Consider the following 19,640-nt stretch of genomic DNA (forward strand, 5'->3'; position numbering starts at 1 on the left):
GCTTTTCTAGCTAAAAGGTTTTCATTTATTTACAGAGAATTTAAGCAAAATTAAGAACTTAAAACTTTTCAGAAGTACCTGAGAATTAAACTAAGAGTGCAAATATTCTTCTAAAAAGGCTACCTGGCTCTCTTCCCTCTCACAGAAAGTCTGAAACTTGTACAAGTGTCCCACAGATATAAAATGAACACAAAAAGAGGAGTTAAGGAGATACAGTCTCTTGCAAAAGCTAAACTGCTCTAAAAAGGTCCTAACAATGAAAGGTAGTGAACTTTACCACACTCACTAAAGCCAATGACCTTCAAGTCTTTCATACAAACTTAAAAACAGTATACCCTCAATTTAATTATTTTTGGGTAGTAGTGGTAACAATGTGCTGAACATACAACTGAACTGGTTATCAGCAAAGGTTACATGAACACAGTTTGTGTAACATAAATCCACAAAGTCTGGAAGAAAGTAAGCAAAAATACCAGTGAACTCTTAAGGGATATTTGTAAAAGTTCATGGGAGTTTGAGCAGATTCCTTACCATCAAGAATATTCAAACATAATTCCATTATTTTAAAAAAGGATTAAGATACAAGATCTGTTACCAGAGATCAGCAACTTTTAACACTTATAGCAGACAAACTTGAAAAGTATGATAGCTGGCGGAAAACACCTAGAAAAACCCGCATCAAAACAGTAAAGGTAATTCTTCGTTTGAATCGTCATTGAAACTATTTACACCACTAAACCGATATGGAAAACAAAAAAAGCCTACCCTGGTGAATGCAAAGAATTGAATGGAATCAACCATTTTATTATTATTTATTATTATTATTATTATTATTATTTATTATTTTATTATCAACCAGGTTATTCTTGAGGGAGGGGGGAGGGGAAGAGAAGAGAAAAAAGATGGTAGTTGGAAGTATATAGCATCCAATATTTTAAAGTGTGACATAGAAAAAAGGTCTTGAACATTAATGTGCGGTAACGGACTAATGTGTTATTATATCTTGATTTAAGATGCAAGGAGACACAAGAAGAAGCATCATGATTTGGCCAGCATAACAAAGCAGGATCAGTGACTGAACAAGGATAGAATTGGCAGGCTCAATGTAGCTTATTCAGATCACACACCCAGAAGAGATACCATTCCCATGAAGACAGATCACCCAGAGCAGTCCATCTTCCTGCACTGACAATCAGTGTCCCTGTTGCAGCCTACTTTGATCTCAGTCATCAGCATATGCAACCCTTACACTACTCCCCAGTGATCTTTGTTTTGAAGGAAGAAGTAAACTGTAGACACACAACTTCCTACTCTGAACCACTGCGTCTATTAACATTGACTCAACTTCATTTTGCCCAACTTCCACTCTCAAAACCCCCAAACCATTAAAAAACAAAACCCAAATACAGTAGTGAGACAAAAAGAGAAATTTCACCCCCTAATATGGTCCTGATATGGCAAATATTGTTCTCCCCTCAGGGTACACCACCACCCAATGAACTTTTCTGTATGATCAGATAGTAGATGTGTGCTCCCCCAAGTTATTCCAGCCCTGAAAGCTTCCCTCACTTTTTTAACAATTCACAACATAGAGACACAATGATCCAGGTAAGAAGCCCCTGGATTCTACCTGGATTGTAACTGATGACTGAGAAAAAATATCCAGTACTATCTTGTAGCAGATGGCAGTAATAACCCACACTAACATACACATGCTTAAGGAAAAAACGTATTTTGTAAATTGCTAAAAGACATTACTTAAAATCAATTTTCACCTTGGAAATAAAGTGGTCTGTTGCTCCTATGATACAGTCAAATGACAGCTATTTAAACCTAGCATAAAAAGCTCTTTAGCAGCAGTAGCTGCTTCGCTCAGGTATACCACAAGTAGTACAGTCACACCATCACCTTGACCAGCACTTTTAAAATAGTGACTCTTCATCAAATTCACTTGCAGATTTTGCTGAATGACTACACACCATATGACATCTGCTCTGTGGGAAACATGCCAACTTTAGGCCATCCACAACCCATAGCCAAGCTTTACTTTTTATAGTGTAGCAGGGGAGTAACCACAGAACTATGAACTTTAGCAGCAACTACAGTCATGGCATCCAAAGGTACTTGGCTACGTGGCATCCTCCAACAATAAAAGAATTGCATCAGTTTAGTGACAAAATCCCTATGTAGGATGAGGCAGTAGCAAGCAATGGAAACTATTTCAAAAGGGAATATAATTAATTCTAATTAAATTATATAAATCAATAAAATACAGTACTAGAGATAAATATCAAGTACTATTTTTAATATATTTAAGCAGTTCCTTTAGCACAGGGTCAATATACACAAGTAATACACATCAGTTTGGGAGGAGAGATGACAACTACCATTCTTTAATCTAAAAGGTCCATTTCAGGTTGCATGTTTGCTACTTAGCAAGTAGATATATTATAATTTATGAATTATGTTATATATAAATGTATATATAATATATACATTAATAAACCAGAGCATGAATGAGACAAAGCTAAGATTACACCTCAGAAAACCCCTCCAACCTGGGCCTAGATAGGAGTTAATAGTGAACACAAGTCTTAGTGAAGACCTACAGCACAGGAGTACCCAAGTTACAAAACTGATTTTGCTGCTGAAGCCACCATCTCATCAACCTTCTCTTATAGCAACCAAGAATCTGAGTCTCCTGTCAAGTTCTCTGCCTGCCAACAACCTACTCTTAGATTAATTTTTTCCATGTAGTGTGTTGTTTTTTCTTCAGCTTTGGCTCTCAGAAATGTTACAGTTTATGGGCATGTCACAGGTGATAAATTGAGCTGTCTAAGCAGGGATCTGGTGCACTATTCAGAAGCCTCTGAGGAGCCATCAAGATAAACCTTCTTGTTTTGCCATACTTCTTACACCTTGAATTACAAGGAAAGTAAAATCCATGACCAATACTTTGGCTCAGAGACAAAGACATTACCTGAGACAGAACATGTATTTCTCCCCTCAGAAGTGTCAAATCCCTCAAGTACCTCATTCTAGCCACTACTGCTCAATTAAGATTATTGGCAACAGAAGATGGAACAGTGAGTGTAGTGTATTTACTGGCAGGGGAAGTTGCGGCAAGAATGAAAACAAAACTCCCAAGCAATGCACGTGGAAGTGAACCAGGATCCAAGTAAGGTGTGGTATGAACTTTTTGCTTTACAGTTAATGCAGTTTCATAGGACGCGACTTGGTGAATGTCACACTGAGAGAGTTCTAAGCCAAGGCTCTCAACTCCTTAGGTGTGTATTTTAACCAGAATGCTATTAGGCAAAAAGTAGCAGCTCCTACCACTTCTAACAATGTTCTGACAACAGGTTCAAAACTGATAATATATCAGGGAAGATCAGCACAAACTTATAAAGTAAAGGTATAAGCATCTTTTTACACATAGGCACCAAAATGTTTCCTAACATGCAATTCTGCTTTGGGCAAGACTTACTGATGACATCACTTGTCCCCTCTGACTAAGGCATTTCAGACTATGTCTTGTACCTCAGCTTTTAATGGCCAGAAAAATTCAGGCTAAACAGACCAGCTGCCTGGTGTTTTCAGCTCCTGGGAACAGCCAGATTTTTGTTCTAGTCCCAAATTAAGAAATCTGGATCCAGCCTTTAAGAGACTACAGCTATTGACTTACCCTTTTGGTCATCCCAGGCCAGAGGATTATGCAGTCTCAACCACTGTACATTCTTGCCTTAGAGCAAAATTTCAGTGTTTATCATCTCCTCAAAATGATTACTCTATTGATATTGATCAGCCTTTGTTTATTCTCTCCTGCATTTCAAAACAAAACAATGTACTAATCACCCACTGGCACTAAATAATAGCAAGAGACAGCAATGTCTGGGGACAAATTAAATTAAATACAGAGCTGTGAATTATCAATGTAGCTCTGACAATACAGTTCATTTTCACACATGGTGTGAACTCCCCACGGGAAGCTGGGCAATAGACATTAAATAGGGAGCAGTGATGTATTACCACTTCTGCTGACCATCTGCTGCTATACAAATAACAGAACAAGACTAAATGCCTTTTTTGATAACACTGACTTAAAATCAGCATTTAAGAATGCACATTACTCTTCTATAGACTACGAACTAATGGTTTCTAGAACTTTCTCTGCTAAACATCAGAGAATCCACACAAGACAAGAGTCAAGCAGCCACCTTCTCACTGGAAAAATAAACAGCACCTATCACCTCTACCTGTCTATCTTCATGAAAACTGGACAAAACCTTACATCTTCAAGATTCCCACCTTTAAGTCAAATGCATTAAGGAGATACATCCAGCACAAATCCCAGTGCCTTATGTCAATATACAGAAAGCAAGTAAGTTTGACTTCAACTGAAGCAACTTGGAGAGTCACAAGCTGGAACACGCACTTCGCTTGTTTTACATTGAAAACTTAATTTAAGGAGACAACAAATAAAATGAAAGAATAGCTTAGGTTTTAATAATTAATCATTAAATGGCCACAAATATTCCTGAGATTTAAAGCACCCTTTTGCAGTGGAATTGAGTTCCCAGAAGCATCTGCATCAAACATTTCAAGAAAATTAAAAACAAACAAACAACAGCCCCCCCCAACACCAAAAACCCACCAACTAAACTAAGTTGGATGAATGAAGTGGATTCAATCCAGTGCCCCAACAGTCACTGAGACATGATAGTATATGCACAGAATGCAAACTCTAACTAGCCTGGCTTCATATATATTAATTAAAGTACTCTTGTTTACAGAGTTATTTAGTTTTGCTTATGCATAAACAATAGGTAAGATTTATAAAACTGAAATGTAGCAAATTCTTCGGGTTTTGTTTACAAGTTAGAAAAAATTATACCCACCAGTCCTTAGACAGAAGAGCCACATGAATTACTGTACTTGGGGAGAAAAAACCCCCAAAGACAATAAAAAAAATGACCCCAGTCTAAGGCTAACCAAGCTCACCCTCTGCAGTAAGGTGTGAGGAGGAGAGAGGCTGCCCTCTAGTGTTCAGTTACCAGACATCAGTAAGTGCAAGCAATAGGTTTTTCTGCTCTTGGTTGCACAAATGCACTCATGGAACAGGAGACTCGTATGTGAAAGGCACATTAATGATAAACACAGATTTACTCCTGTTTACTGATTAAGTTGGGATGTTTTGGATTTAACACTAGGTACCACAGACACAATGATTTATTGAGATCTAAACTATGTACTTATTTCCAGAAGACTGCTAAAAGTGTAGTTTTTCCTAAATAAGGGAGAAATCATTAACAGACACAGTCAAGTAACTTCTGCAAACTCTGGCAGACCTCTGTTGACCTATCTGCAATATAGCTAGCAGCTGCAGGTATGGGATGTTTTGGTCACTACTGAGACTTAGGTACCATGTTATTATTGTACATTATTATGAACGCATTAACTGCATGCACAGAAAAGAGATTCAGACTGTCTAAACAACAAAAGCCCCATGTCACCAAGCTTCTTTAAACTAAGGGGAGAACAGGTTACTACTAAACTAATAAATGAATAACAAATTTTTCTGCATCCCAAAAGCCTTCCTAATATTTGCCCTCCATGCTTTTGGGTCTAAATATATCAAACTATTTATCAGGAAACCAAAATTTATCCAATTAATCTTCTCCCTGCCTTCCTTCTCCTCATATTCTAAATGGATGTGTGGGATCACAATTCCATTTCATTTAGTGAAGTGGATCTCCACTATACATCTCAAAAAATCAAAGCTTGCACATTATTCAGGTTTTGACTGGTTTTAGCAGCTTATCATACAGGCTGATATGTCACATTATTTTATTTCAAGAATTTCATCAATTATACGTCTAAGACTCAAAAACTGCAAACAAACTGACTAGTTTTAAGGCATCATGATCAATTCTTTAGCAGACTTAAACTGGAGGTAAATAAATAACCGTTATATTAGCACAAATACAGTCATGTATAGTTCCAGGGTATGTACGCATACTGATGGGGACAAGTTAACAGAGCAGTATCACGTGTTAAACTTCTATGTTCTTTAACAGAGATTCAATTCAGCACCACTCAGCTCTAAGCCACAAGTCTACTATGATTTTAGACTAAGTTCTGTGATTTTACAGATACGAAACTATTAGCTATGCATATTCGTGTACGTAAACACATCTGTAAAATGAATTATTCCCACTCCAATAGCTCACAACTTAATATATTCAAGCTTCCTTTATTTTCAAAAGCCAAACTGTCACTCCCCACAGGAAAATCCATTTAAAAAAAAGACCTATCAAACATTTTAATAAGAACATTAGTATTCTGTTTTTTCACTTTAATTCCTTTAAAAAGCAAGATCTTCTGGAGTCAGTTACAGAAGATTTTAAGTTTTATGATACAGCATAATTAAATTATTGGGAGAGACATCAGAATAAGAATTATAAATTTCCGAACCAAATAGAGTTACTTGATACTATAAACACTCTCCTTTGATTTCTCATAGAATACAAGTGAAGATGAGTGCAGTTTGTTCAGTAGTCTCCCAGTAGGTGAGAAGAAATGTCCGATCCTGTTTATTTCAATGCCATACATGCATTCACCTTTTATCAGCAGTACTCAGGAACTCAGAAAAGCAACACACATCTTTCAGGATTACACTCTGAATCAGAAGCAGTCACTACAAGGAAAAGAAAAAGTCCAGACAGCCATACGGCTCTTCAGACAGCAGGGCACAGGTCCTGCTGGTTCATCCACCTGGAGCAGAGTCAGCTTGGGAGCAGGAACAAGCTGAATTAAAGCACTCTTCTCTCCTGCATTCCTCGCTGCTCTTCAGCCCTTTCCTCCATCACACAAAAGAAGAGCTGCCTTTCTCATGATACACCACTGGACAAGATTCCTCTCTCTCATCCCAAGAAATACAGAAGTAACTGCAGCCAGAACTACGCAAAAAAGGTGCTCCCCAACTACTTTTATAAACAGGTTGCTAACAAGCAGGCTCCCTCAGCAGGCAGAATGACACACCTACGTGTAACTCTAATTCAACAAGATATGCACAGAACATTTGTGTTCATCAGGTTATTCAGCAGGACAGAGCTACAGCATATATTCATCCCTACCAAAGCAAATTATGTGAAATTTTTTACTGACCAGCAAGCATTTCTAACTGAAGACTATTTTAACAGCATCCTAATTATCAATATTGGTTTTTCCAATACAATCGTACATCAAAGTCAACAATGAATCTTTGCAAAAAGCAGAGGATACTGAAGGAAACAGTAAAAAAATAGTTTCAAAGGGAAAAAAGAAATCAAAGGGCTAATTTGTTTTCCAAAATCTGCTGGAGTTAAGAAAAGAAAGACCCTGTCTGACCAAAAAGGAAAACTTCAAATGGGAAAACAGAACTTGTAGAAAAGTAACTCTGAGGTGGCAAAATACCAAGAGGCCCAAATTGTGTCCCCAAAAAGAGAAAGGTAGAAGCAGTTTCCACAACACAGATAAAAGCAGAAAACCTCATCTTTGGTCCACTACGAACATGCATGCTGGTATCAAGTTTACCTACCAGTCTGGTACTGCGTGCCAATCAGTGAATATTCCCCCTGTACACTGAGCACCACATTCAATGAGATGACCTGCAAGACTGGGAAAATGGCATTAAAGCAACTAAGCATAATGCAAAATCGATTTTCACAAATCCAGTTTTAAAATACAATGGAAATAGAGCTAAATAATCAAATGTGCTATTTTCCTCCACAAGTATCTAATACAATTATGAATTATACATTAAGCATAACAAGGGTGTTTAAAGGACTAACTTTTACAAGAATTTTCCTACAAAAAATGAATACCTAGAAGATTACCTCATACCTAAAACCAAGTTTCCTTAGTCATTTCAAATCTTGATCTAAATACAGTAACTTAGTACTCTGCACTGTGTGTAACGAAATAGACAAAACAGTATTTAAATGAAGACATAGAGAATCTCATTTCCAATGTGAAGGATACAATGTATTATGATCAAGTACTATTATTTTCAAATTTTGTTTGTGATAGTCCATAAATATTCGGCAGAATTATGGAGAAAATCTTCATCTCGATCATCCCAAACTCAGTGGAGCCTGAATGAATTTCTCTCCACGTTTTTCTCTAGCAGAGGTTCAAGAACACTAACACTAGGGTGTGCTCAGGCTAGCTAAATAATCACTTTTTAATGAGAACTTCGATTCAGATACAATGTTAAATTATATGGAACAATTCTACCCCTTTCTGAATCAGATTCCTAACCTTGGAACTACAACAAGGATTTGTAAATGGAAACACTGACACTGACCTTCAACAAAACCATACCAGGATGCTGCCTCCTGAACTAACTTGCTTTTGTGCATCTTTCAGAGTAAGCCCTGCGACCTCCCCAACTATCAACAGTGGCAGCCAAAAAAAAAAACTTGGGAATCAGTGGCCTGTACTATAAGATTTCATCTCTTGACACAAAATGAGGAAGAGGAAGTTAAAGTTTTTAAACAGAATCTTTCAGCCCCTTCTTCCTTTTCTTATTTTAAGCTGGTTCCAGAAGGGAGTTTCTATAATTTCAAATCCAAGTGAGAGTAGTAAGTGAGCCTTAAAAAAGAACTCAAAAATCTAACAAAGACATGAAAATAAATTAATGCAATGATAATATGAAAAATTAGTATGTGTTGAGAAAGTTGGTATCGTGACATGATGATACAAAATACAAATTTACCCAATTTCTTCTTCTATCATTTACCTTCCCGCAGCTAGCAAGTCATAGTCATCCCTATTCCAGCCAAACTAGAAGAAAAACACAAATATTTTAAATATATAGAAGTTTCATACAGTACAAAAAACTGCACACAGTATGTCCTTTGCTTTGAACAACAATGCACTGGATACATTTTAAATCTAAATAACAGTAATTGGCAGGCACTGTACAAGGATTTGAGTTCTTACAAAGAAAATTAGCAAAAAAACCTCTGACACATTTCAGTTTTCCTCCTACTGATATACCCCAACAAATTTAAACTCTGAAAGTCATACCCTCTTAAAAAAGAAAAAGGAAATGCAATATCCATATTACTTAAAACCTGCACCATCTACAGGTTTAAAAGTATAGTACCTATCTTGTTTCACCTGAACAAACCACTATGTGTCTTCAACTTTTGAAAATTATCAGTTCCTGGAATAGTACCAGTCACCCTCAAAAACTGGAAGTACGCTTTCTATTTTAACTGCAAATTTTAACTAGAATCTTTTCCCTGAGTTCAACCTGGAAGCAATACAGTAATTGTTTCTTACTTAGCACTTTGCAGAAATCTTTTAAAACCTTTTCTAAATAAATTAGATAAGATCTCTCTGGAGTAGACACATTAACAGTTGTTGTTTTGAGAATGTAAACAACTATGAATAAAATAAGTCATAATGGAAATTATAAATGTAAAATTAATTAGGCACTCTTTGACATGTACAAAGTCACGAGTATGATGTCTTAGAAAGCATATTTTTAACTAGACACATACCCTCCTATTTTTTTAAATATGCACCAAAACAAAGCTTCTATATTTCACCATGTGTGATCCTTCACAAAAATTCATGAAAACCTATTAAAAATACTTCAGAAAACTACATACCATGCTTGTATAAATTTTTGAATTTCAAGCAATTTCAGCAATGCTGCACTGAAACTTGACTACTTTAAATAAAACTGCTCACCCACTGAACAAAAAAACTCAGCGTTTTAAACCACCTCACATGCTACCCCTCAACCCAAGTGAGCTCTACTATTGACACCTTGTGGTAAAGAAAAATATACGTGCACACCTAATTTTGCAGAAAGGGAAGGGAAAAAACCCAAAACAAATGTAAGAGTGAAACACTGGTAAAAGAGGCTAACGCTTCCTAAACTGCACCTGTGCTTTCCAGCTTAATGGTACACAAGTTAACAAATATACCTACTATCAATTTAGGAGAAGTGGAAGCTAACAACTTTTCATGCATGTAAGAAAAAAAATACAGATGCTCATTATTTTTAATTTAGTATTTGCATTTTCATAAAGAACAAAAATTGTCTGACAATGACTGCTAAATATCCACTCATATATTCATTATCATTCGGATATTAACTTGTACTTACAGAATGAATAAGCGGTCCTAATACAATCCCACTGTCAACACATCTGCCTGTCACAACAATATCAGCTCCAAGGTCTAGAGCTCTGCTTATTGGTCTTGCACTAAACATGACAAAACACAGCAGTAAGTACTTTCGTCTTTTAAAGCATCGTTTAAAAAACAGTTCCCTGACACACACAGTTAAAAATCACTTAAAAATTGCCTAGGAAATCAATAAAATCTACTTTAACGACCAACTTGTCATTAGGTATGTACATCTAGAGTATTTTAAAGAGCAGTCATCAGGGCACTATTAAATTCAGGTACTTAAATAACATAATTGAAACATTTTTCTTAATGTCTTTAGAAATTTTCTTGAACAAAGTGCAAAGAGGGACACTTCTACCATCAACTACAGAACAGAGTGTTTTTCAGAGATTCATTAACCATTTAATTTGCAGATGAGTGTATGAAGATGAACACCTTTTTCACGGAAAAAGCCTGGTGATTTAGCCCTCCAATTTTAAACCTTTCATGTCAATTACCTAAGTGATTTAAGAACTCGAAATATTGTCCAACTTCAAGAACTGCATCACCATGATCATCAACTGGAAGAGATGCATGTGACCATTGTCCCAATTCTCAGTCCTTCCCCTTTACTAGACCTGATTAACATTGATTCATCTGAAGTGGATGGTGACAATGAAAATGTGACTTCACAAAGAGGTAGCTAGAACATCTGCATTCAGAGATTTATGGAAACCCAAAGTATCATAAAGGAGGGAAGGGAGATCTTTCAAAAGAAGTGATCATCCCAAAAGACCAGTTTCCAAAATTTCAAGAGTACAAAGCCTGACACAGAGTTCAGCGCAACATAACAGAACCTCCTACGGTACTCTGACAACATCCCAGTAATTCCTTGCTTGCACTTCTCTAGTAACAACAGAGTAAACTACTCCATTCCACAATAGAATACTCAGCACATGAAAAAGCATTTTTGCAATTGTTGTAATTGAACTAACAGTGTTTTAGCTTGAACTAAAACCTGACGATTCACAGATGGTGTATTGCCAAGGAGCCATAACTTACAAGGTTATAACTAAACCTTATTTACAAGTTACAAACAATTTTTTTTTCTGGTTGCCTGAATAATTCAAAGGTGAACCTCATATACTAAGTTCTAACTGCAAAGCAAAACAAATTCCTGTATTCAATATATTAAATTTAGTTGTTCATAACAAATACAACTTGCTAAAATAACTCACCCAAGATACACATTAATGCTGTGAATATTCTCTGGAAATTGTTTGCCACTCTCTAAATCGGTGATACCAGCTCCTTTTAAGTTCTCTTTCTGTTAGAAAACAAGAACACCCAAACTATGAGTATTTTGAAGTTTCTACTATAAGCCTCTCATTAGTATCAAACAATAGATCCACTTCACAGCAACTCTAAGCCAAGTATAATTATTAAAACTATTAACAATACTGATGAGTTGAATGGCTAAAAGCCTTACATACACTTTTAACCACAACTTTTCCAGCATGCATAAAATTAAGGCAGTCTTTAACGAATGTAATGCTCCTTTATATATGACCAACAACAATGAAGTGGCGTATTTCCTAGGCTTTAAACTGTCTTTAATTGCTGTAGGACTAAATAAATCAAAACCTGCAAACAGAAATCTATGTGCCACATCTGCTATTGTGTCATGGCCAGAGAACAAAGCTAATCCTGTAGCTTCATACGGTACTTAGAATAAGTTGTGTCTCCAGAAAAGTAGGTGGGGGAGAGGGTGTATTTATGACCATGAATTACGCATTAGCTCAGCAATCCAGTGGATTGAGGGGACAGTGACTGCATAGACACAATGACTATGTAAACTGTAAATACTAATTTACAGGTAGGATCTGTAGTGCGAAAAAACTGCAACAACTCCCACTCTGAACCAATTTGGTATTCTATGTCAAAGATTGAAATCCTCCAAACCACAAGTAACATTTACCATGTTTCAAGTATCAACAGTAGAAGTTGTCTGTAGACCATAAAAGCTGTGTCTTTTTTATTCCTGTAAGTTATGTATTGACAACAGCATAGAAAACAATCCATTTCAGATGAAACATGTCCATAACACTCTCAAATAACAACCACTTTACTGCTGTACCAGTAATGAAATTCTGGCCCACAGACAGTAAAGAAATTTCAGTACGGCAGAAGTTTCTTAAAAGGAAGTCCAAACACCACACATAACTTGCAAATGAAGACTCTTACTTGACAATCTTCCACATTCAAGAGCATGCAAGGAGTAACAGATCCTAAGCAGACAGATAATTTTCCAAGTTACAGGCAGAGATTTAACCATAGTGCAAACCTTTTCTCTCTTAACTACTATTATGTATAAACTCTTTTCCCAGTAGCTTTTCAGGTATGGCCAACATTTTTTTGCAGATTTAATAGATAAACTGTAATTCTTTAAGTAAAAAAATCTCATGTATTTAATCTTTCAATTTTTATTTTTTTTAATATTTAAACTTCAATCCTCTCAATTAATATTACCTTACCAGCTGCAAACTAATTACTTAAAACCAGAAAACCAGCTATCTATAAACAAAGTAACAGCAGGAAATGCCTGTAAACCACTAAAAAAAGCTAGAGGAGATAAAACATTTGAATGTATGGTACCTACACTATATTCAGAAGAATTAACATGCATTATTATCTAGTTTAGACATAAACAGTAACAGCATGTAATAGCTTCTCCTGAAGAGCAGGCAGACCTTACAGCAGATTGACATTTTGCTTCAAAAAGCTAAATAGAAGATCCACAAGCTTGTAAAATTCACCTCCACTACCTACCAAACACTAGATGTGCCAACAACTGTATTTATGCATTAAAGAAACCTAAAAGATAAAGAAAAACAGCACTTCTGACAGTAGAAGACTACTGCATAAAGACACACAAAGTTCCTATGGGACAGTAAATGCCACCTTCATGCTATACAGACTCGTGCTACTAAGGCTTAAAAAAAAGTGAAATACCTCACTCATCAGATCATCTCCAGCAACAACAGCTATTTTCAAATCAACATCTGCTTTCTTTGCCACCTCCTGAAGGGCAGCTGCACAAGCAAGTGGATTAATTCCACCCGCATTACTGATGACACGAACACCTAATAGAAAAAAAAAAGAAAAATAAAAAAGAAAAATAAAGTTCAGCAGCATCAATAACCCATTAAGCGTGCCAAACACAAGCAAGGTATCACCTTCATATGGTAACAGACATTCAATCAAGCAAAATACAAAAACCACATTGAAATATGAACCACATTTAACCTGGGAAAGGATCAGAATAAGCCAATAAAAATTGTTTAGAGAAAAATAACTGCTACAGATACTTCTCGTCTATCCTTTATGAAAGGAAGGAGAAAGTGACCAGAAAGACACAGATAATGAGGCAGACAGACAGCATCAAACATCTCAGACAGGATCAGCAGTAGACACTGTGAAGCTTTATTAATGTAAACAAAAAAAGAGTGAGTGGAAAGTCATATTGTAGAATTATGTGGGAAATTTGAAAAGCTTAAATTACCTTGAAAACATCTAGAGCTCATATTTTTAAAAAGATCTGTAAAGCAATCTGCCATTCACAAATTAAAGCTATAGTAAGACATACAAGGAAACATATGTGTATTTTTAGAATTATAACAAATATCTTAAATCAACACAATTTCACCATCAGACCTGTACCCCACATCAACTACAACGGGAATTTTCATTGAATCCTAGAATGGTTTGGATTAAAAGGACCTTAGAGATCACCTGAATCCAAGTCCTCTGCTATGGGCAAAGCTATTCAGGGCTCCATCCATCCTGGTCTTGAATACTTCCAGGGATGAGGCACTCACAACTTCTCTCAACAACCTGTTCCAGTGCCTTGCCATCTTCACAGCAAAGAATTTCTTCCTAGTATCCAATCTAAATCTACCCTCCCTTCAGCTTACAGCCCTTCCCCCTTCTTCTATCACTACACATCCTTGTAAGAAGTCCAACTCTCTTGCAAGACCCCTTTAGCACTGGAAGGTGCTGTTATGTCTTCCCAGAGCCTTCTCTATTCCAGACTGAACGGCCCCAACTCTGTCAGCCTGCCTTCACAAGCAAGCGTACTGCATTAACAAAATTACAAACTCATGCAAGGAGTAGCATACCTTTCCTGTGAATATCTTTTATATAGGGAGCCATAGCAGTGGAGACAAAATCCGGAGTGTAACCTAAAACCTGAAATAATTAAGAGCTGTAACCATTTCCTATAGGTATGTCAACCCAGCCCCCTTTCCTTGATTAACACAGAAAACAAGTAAGAGCAACTACCTCTCAAAATGTCTGGGTAATACGATGGGAAATGACACGAACACTTTCATTGCATGAAGCCGAAGAGATGCAAATAAATACATGCGAATATATAGCATACTTAAGAAACCGTGTCCCCGTAACCAACTCTGTCTTAAACACGTTTCGGGCGTGATTTGGGCCGAAAGAGAGCTCGGGAGGTCACGAAGTACCGGAGCGCACCCGCCCCGGCCAAGCCTAGCACGTTAGGCCCGGACACCAGCTCTTACTTACGGGAGACCGGGCCTTGGCGGCCGTCAGCAGAGACATGGTGATCTCGGAGAGGTAGTCGAAGACGAGGAAATCCAGCTTCCCTCCATACAGCAGCTGAGGCACTGGCGGGGCAGGCCAGAAGGCACCATCAGCACGGGGCACCCTCGCCCGCCCCTACCGCCGGTGCTGGCCCGCCCCGCCCGGGCGTGCGGCGGCAGCCCCAACCCTGCCGGTTGCGCAACGGCGCGGTCTATGGCGCTGGGACCGCTGCCGCCGCCCCTCGGGCTCTCCTGGCCCCCATACCCCGGCCCCCGCGCCCCGCCGGCTCTCCCCGCTGTCTCCCGGACAGCCGCTGCCGCCCCACCGCCCACCTGCGGCCGCCGTGTCCCCCCAGAAGCCCGAGGCGCAGCCGATGCGCACGGCGGCGCCCGCCGGGGGCTCGCAGCCCACACTGCGCCAGCGGCTCCAGCGGGGCGGGCGGGCGGCGGCCCCCAGGAGCCGCCGCCCCCGGAGCGCCAGCAGCGCGGCGTAGGTCATGGTGGCAGCGGGCGGGAGCGCGGGCACCGCCCCGGCTGCGACCGCCTGACACAAGGCTGGGGAGGAGCTGGGGCCTGCGGAGGCGATTGGGAAAAGGGGCGGGAGAAAGCTTATAAAATCCGAGTGCGCGGGGGAGAGTTGTGTGGTGTGCAGGTCGGTGTAAAGGATGCGTGTACGTACGTCCAGTCAGTGGTCGGGCAGTGATGGGCCCAGCCCGAGGCATGTCCGAACGGGGCCTCTCTGATTCGGGCTGTGCCCGGGCCCCACGCTGGACACGGGCCGGTGGCGAGGGTGCGGGGCTGTCGCATCCCCGAGGAGCTGCGGGCTTGGCGGGCGCACTCATGTCAGCAGCGAAGCGTGCGGCGTTGTGTCGGGGCAAAACCTCGGCAGTGGAAACCCCGTCATGAGGCTTGGGATGACGTCGGAAGCCTGTCATAATCCGGTTATGGAATCTTTATTAAACCTTTTCCTCCTCTCCTAAACGCAAAATGCGTTTGTTAAAAAAATAAGACTTTCTGTGTGAGAGTGCGCGTCTCTGTTCTGAGAAAGCGTTTCTTAGGTCCTGGACTGAATTTCTAGTGTGTGGACGTGAATAAAGTGTCACCAAACCAGGAAATTCTCTCATATATAAGGAGGGACGATTTCCTAGTCCTGACTTCTGGGCTGAGGGCTATCTCTGGACATCTCCACAGACGGCTAGTCATGAACAGGTGCTCCAGAGCGAATACTCTGTGTTTCACATGAACGAGGACTGTGCCTGAACCAGTCTTACTCTGACACTAGCAGCTTGGCCTTCCTTAACAAATACACTTCCATTCTAAGTGGGTTCGAATTACATCTTGTAAGTGAAAAAATCATAAAATTGGGAGTCTTTAAAGGAGTGATGAAATATAAAACGTTTGATCTAACACTGACAATGTGGTGAGAGGGGGTTTTACTGATGTGAAAAGTAGCCTTGTTGAAAATAAATAAGTACTTGTGGAAATTTTAAATAAGACGTCCAGTGAGACTATTTTTAAATTGTGATTAGAAATAACGTAGTTGAGAGAAAATAGGAAATAGTTATGTTGTGATCTCAGACTTTGCTTCTTTATTTAGCGAGGTACAATGTTTTCCTATTGCAAAGAAGGGCTGTAAAGCACCAATCTATCTTTTCAGTGCCTGAGTGATGAACAATTCCTGTCCTAGTCTATTAAATAGGCAGAACCATGGAGGTCATAAAGAAAGAAAATTTGGTTCCCTGTACAGATTTTTATTATTACACTATGAAAGAATTTCATTATTATGTTGAAAAATTGCAGGTTTTGAGTCCCTATAGACTAGTAAATATCCAAATAATCACAGTAGGGGGAAAAAACCCACCAGGTAATGTATGCATAGTTGACTCCAAAGAGTCCTAAGTATGTATTTATTGTAGCTCCTTGAAGTCAGCTTTGAAACAAGAATCAGAAGGAGCACTGTCTGGTACAAAATATATGGCTATCCGTATAGATGTAAAGACAGATGCTTTCTGTAAATAAATTTAAAAGTTTCTTCCTCCTGTGTTTTGATATGGAATACACTGCAGTCAGATGCCAACGTACTGCAGCATGGTAGGAAACATGGCTAATGCTCTGCAAGTCATGCAATGCTCTCAAATCCTGGGGTGAAATTCAAGTGCAGTTCGCCTTGGCTGAAACACTATTACCAACGTGCTGCAGTCCTCCCTTTTGTTGATTTCCCATGGATGTCAGTAAAAGTTTCACTGGAATAGGCTGGGCCACATTTCCATGTTTCCTCCGTTTCTGGGCGTGAGAGGAGCTGGCAGCTGAGGCCCAGGGACCCAGCGGCCGGTAGGTGGCTCTGTTTCACCGCTGCCCGCGCCCTTCTCGCCTGCAGAGCAATCCCTGGCCCCAGCGACAGCCACCTGCTCCCACCAGCAACCTTCTGCGCATTTCTTTCTCTCCGGATGAACCGGACGTGTGTACGCTGGTGAAACAGTCTTGAAATCTAGAAGGTGCTTTATTCTTTTAACTTTTCTCAAGTATTTTCATAGCGTGAATTTTGACAGCCACTGCACATGGTTCGGGGGAAGGACTGGATCTTGCTCTGTCAGAAACCATTTCAAGGTCCTTATGGAACCTTAAATGCAATTTTAGCAAATTGCATGTGGATGTTGACAGCTGTGTGAGACAATTAATATCCAAAATATATTTAATACTAAGATACTGTTATTCCCATTATTCGTCTCCTAAAAATACAAGGAAAGGATTTAGGATTGTTTCCATTATTTGCAATGGTGCAGTGAAGTGATAAAGGGATCAAAGACTGTATTCTTGTTGGTTCCCACAGGGAATTTGTTTCTCACTCAGTTCGTACTTGTCCATAAATAAGTAGAGTATTTAATAAGCTTATTGAGATTCCAACAAAATCATCCATTTTTCTGAGAGATAAATTTATTCACTACCTCTATCCCCTCTATTTTACACATCATTTTCTTAAAATATACTTAAAATAGAGTCCATTATTTTATACATGAGGTTAGGATTGTTTTAATGACCACACAGGCATATTATATAGTGGTTCTTTTCCAGGAAGGCTTGGGAAAAAATGCTCTCCTATAGTCAAGTCTTAATTTTGAGATTTTTTTGAGATGATTTAAGAGATTTTAGGCACAGTTTATTGCTCTTTGAGGACATCAGATGGCACTGTGTGGTTGTCAGTGAAGCCCAAAAGAAACTACAATCAGTAACAAGCCTGTGTGGAATTCATAGACAGGAGGTGCTAGTGAAGACTTGACTGTATTTGTGACCTGTGTAGGGGATATGGATCAACAAAAAAAGCTGTCACAAATCACATGATAGGAGCCCATTTCTTAATGTAACATTTTAAAGAATAAGCCGGAATTTCTCTCATAATCTATGAGAAGAAAGCAGGAGAAAGAAAAATCTTCTCGCTTATGCCAGAGAAAGAAAAAGACTACATATTAAAAAAAATAATAATAACGAAGATTTTTTTCTGCTCATGGTTTACATGTAGATAAATCTGAGCTTCACTTTCCTTCAGTGATCCTAAATACTTCAATTTACATTTAATTGGCTAGTGCTATTAATGTTTCAAACTTAAGCCTGTGTTTCTCTTCCTGTAAACAGATTCATGTACCAGCATGGAGCACAGATAATAATAAAAGAACTACGGAATTCGCTCTTCTACTTCCGTTGCATTCAAGCCTAATCCTAAAAGTCAGGGAGGACAACACAGAGTACGTTTTTCCAAAACAAATATACTTTCCATTATATTTCTAGGATTTTTCTGACAGTCAGGCTTCCTCTGGTTGCTTAAAAATGTGTAAGCAAAGTATTTCACAGGCATGAGGTTTATTGAGAAATGCATTACATCTGTGCTGTATTTCCTTTAATGTTATTGTCAATAAGTTCCTGTCCAAACTAGTAACATCTGCCTATATGTTCGATTATTGAAGTAGGATCTGTTTAGTTTATTGAGGCTCTGTCCTCTCAACTAATTACAAAATACTCCGCAAATATTTGATTTACTACTTATCTCATTCCCACAAATTAGTGCATCTCTCTGTTTAACAAATAAGTTCACTGTTCTTGCCCTCAAGGTAAAGTATACACTGCAATCTCTCTTCTGCAGACAGTCTAAATACCAACCTTTTCTAAGTGAATCAACAGTTGAAAAGGGTTTCTGTAGATGAGTAAGGGCAAAGAATTTACTATGTTGCATCGAATACCCCTAAATAAGTCCCAAACAACTCAAAGCTCAATAATGATGTTTCATTGAACATGGTTTGGGGCTTTGTAGTATTTTAGTACATTTTTAGAATTTCAAGGATGTAGTACAGAAAAACCTCAGCTATTACAAAACAACAGAATGAGTTATCTTCTGAATCATCTTGACTTCATTACTTTATATCACATTCCTTTTTTCAGGTATAAGATCACTCTTAATACTTTAAGATTTGAAAGAAGTTTAAATAAAATCTTTACTGCATGAAATTAAGTAAACAGAATTATCTAAAAAGAAACCCTATAGGATTTTTCAAAAATAAGATAATAGCTCATTCAAACCATCAAATATCTGGCTTATGGATATGAGGTGTCTTCAGAAGTATTATAATGATGAAGTGTCTTGATTTTTGGCCCTTTAATTTTACATATTTATTTAAATTTGCTTGTAGCAATAGTTTAAGTTAAAATAAGAACTACATGTCAAGGCAATAATCCTTGGTTATTCTTTGCAGAAAACAAAATCTCTTTGATGTTATTAAAAGTGCTGACATGAACAGTCATGAATCAATGTAACTTCCCTGTTTTGATTTAAGAAAATACATTAGCCTATAATTATTAAATAATACACTG

General features: G+C 38.4%; 1 protein-coding gene across 9 annotated transcripts in view; it reads right to left on the reverse strand.

Moving 5' to 3' along the window:
* LOC106861714 (uncharacterized) overlaps positions 1–16,265 on the reverse strand; it is a 59,795-nt gene extending 43,530 nt beyond the window's left edge. For 8 of the 9 annotated variants that reach the window (XR_015803525.1, XR_015803524.1, XR_015803523.1 and 5 more), the window contains exons 1-7: positions 15,114–16,265; positions 14,764–14,864; positions 13,183–13,313; positions 11,409–11,497; positions 10,166–10,265; positions 8,783–8,826; positions 7,580–7,657 (exon numbers count right to left, since the gene is read on the reverse strand). Coding sequence is in view for 4 of the 9 variants with exons in the window: in XM_088164404.1 (XP_088020530.1) it covers positions 7,580–7,657; positions 8,783–8,826; positions 10,166–10,265; positions 11,409–11,497; positions 13,183–13,313; positions 14,764–14,864; positions 15,114–15,715 (1,145 nt within the window). In the remaining 5 variants the exon portion in view is untranslated. Of the gene's footprint in view, positions 1–7,579; positions 7,658–8,782; positions 8,827–10,165; positions 10,266–11,408; positions 11,498–13,182; positions 13,314–14,348; positions 14,419–14,763; positions 14,865–15,113 lie in introns of all 9 variants that reach the window. The other variant, XM_014890303.2, reaches the window with a different exon arrangement.
* Positions 16,266–19,640: the final 3,375 nt, after the last annotated feature.

The sequence above is a fragment of the Sturnus vulgaris genome, chromosome 4 (genome assembly GCF_052056855.1).
Source record: "Sturnus vulgaris isolate bStuVul1 chromosome 4, bStuVul1.hap1, whole genome shotgun sequence".
Lineage (NCBI taxonomy): Eukaryota > Metazoa > Chordata > Aves > Passeriformes > Sturnidae > Sturnus > Sturnus vulgaris.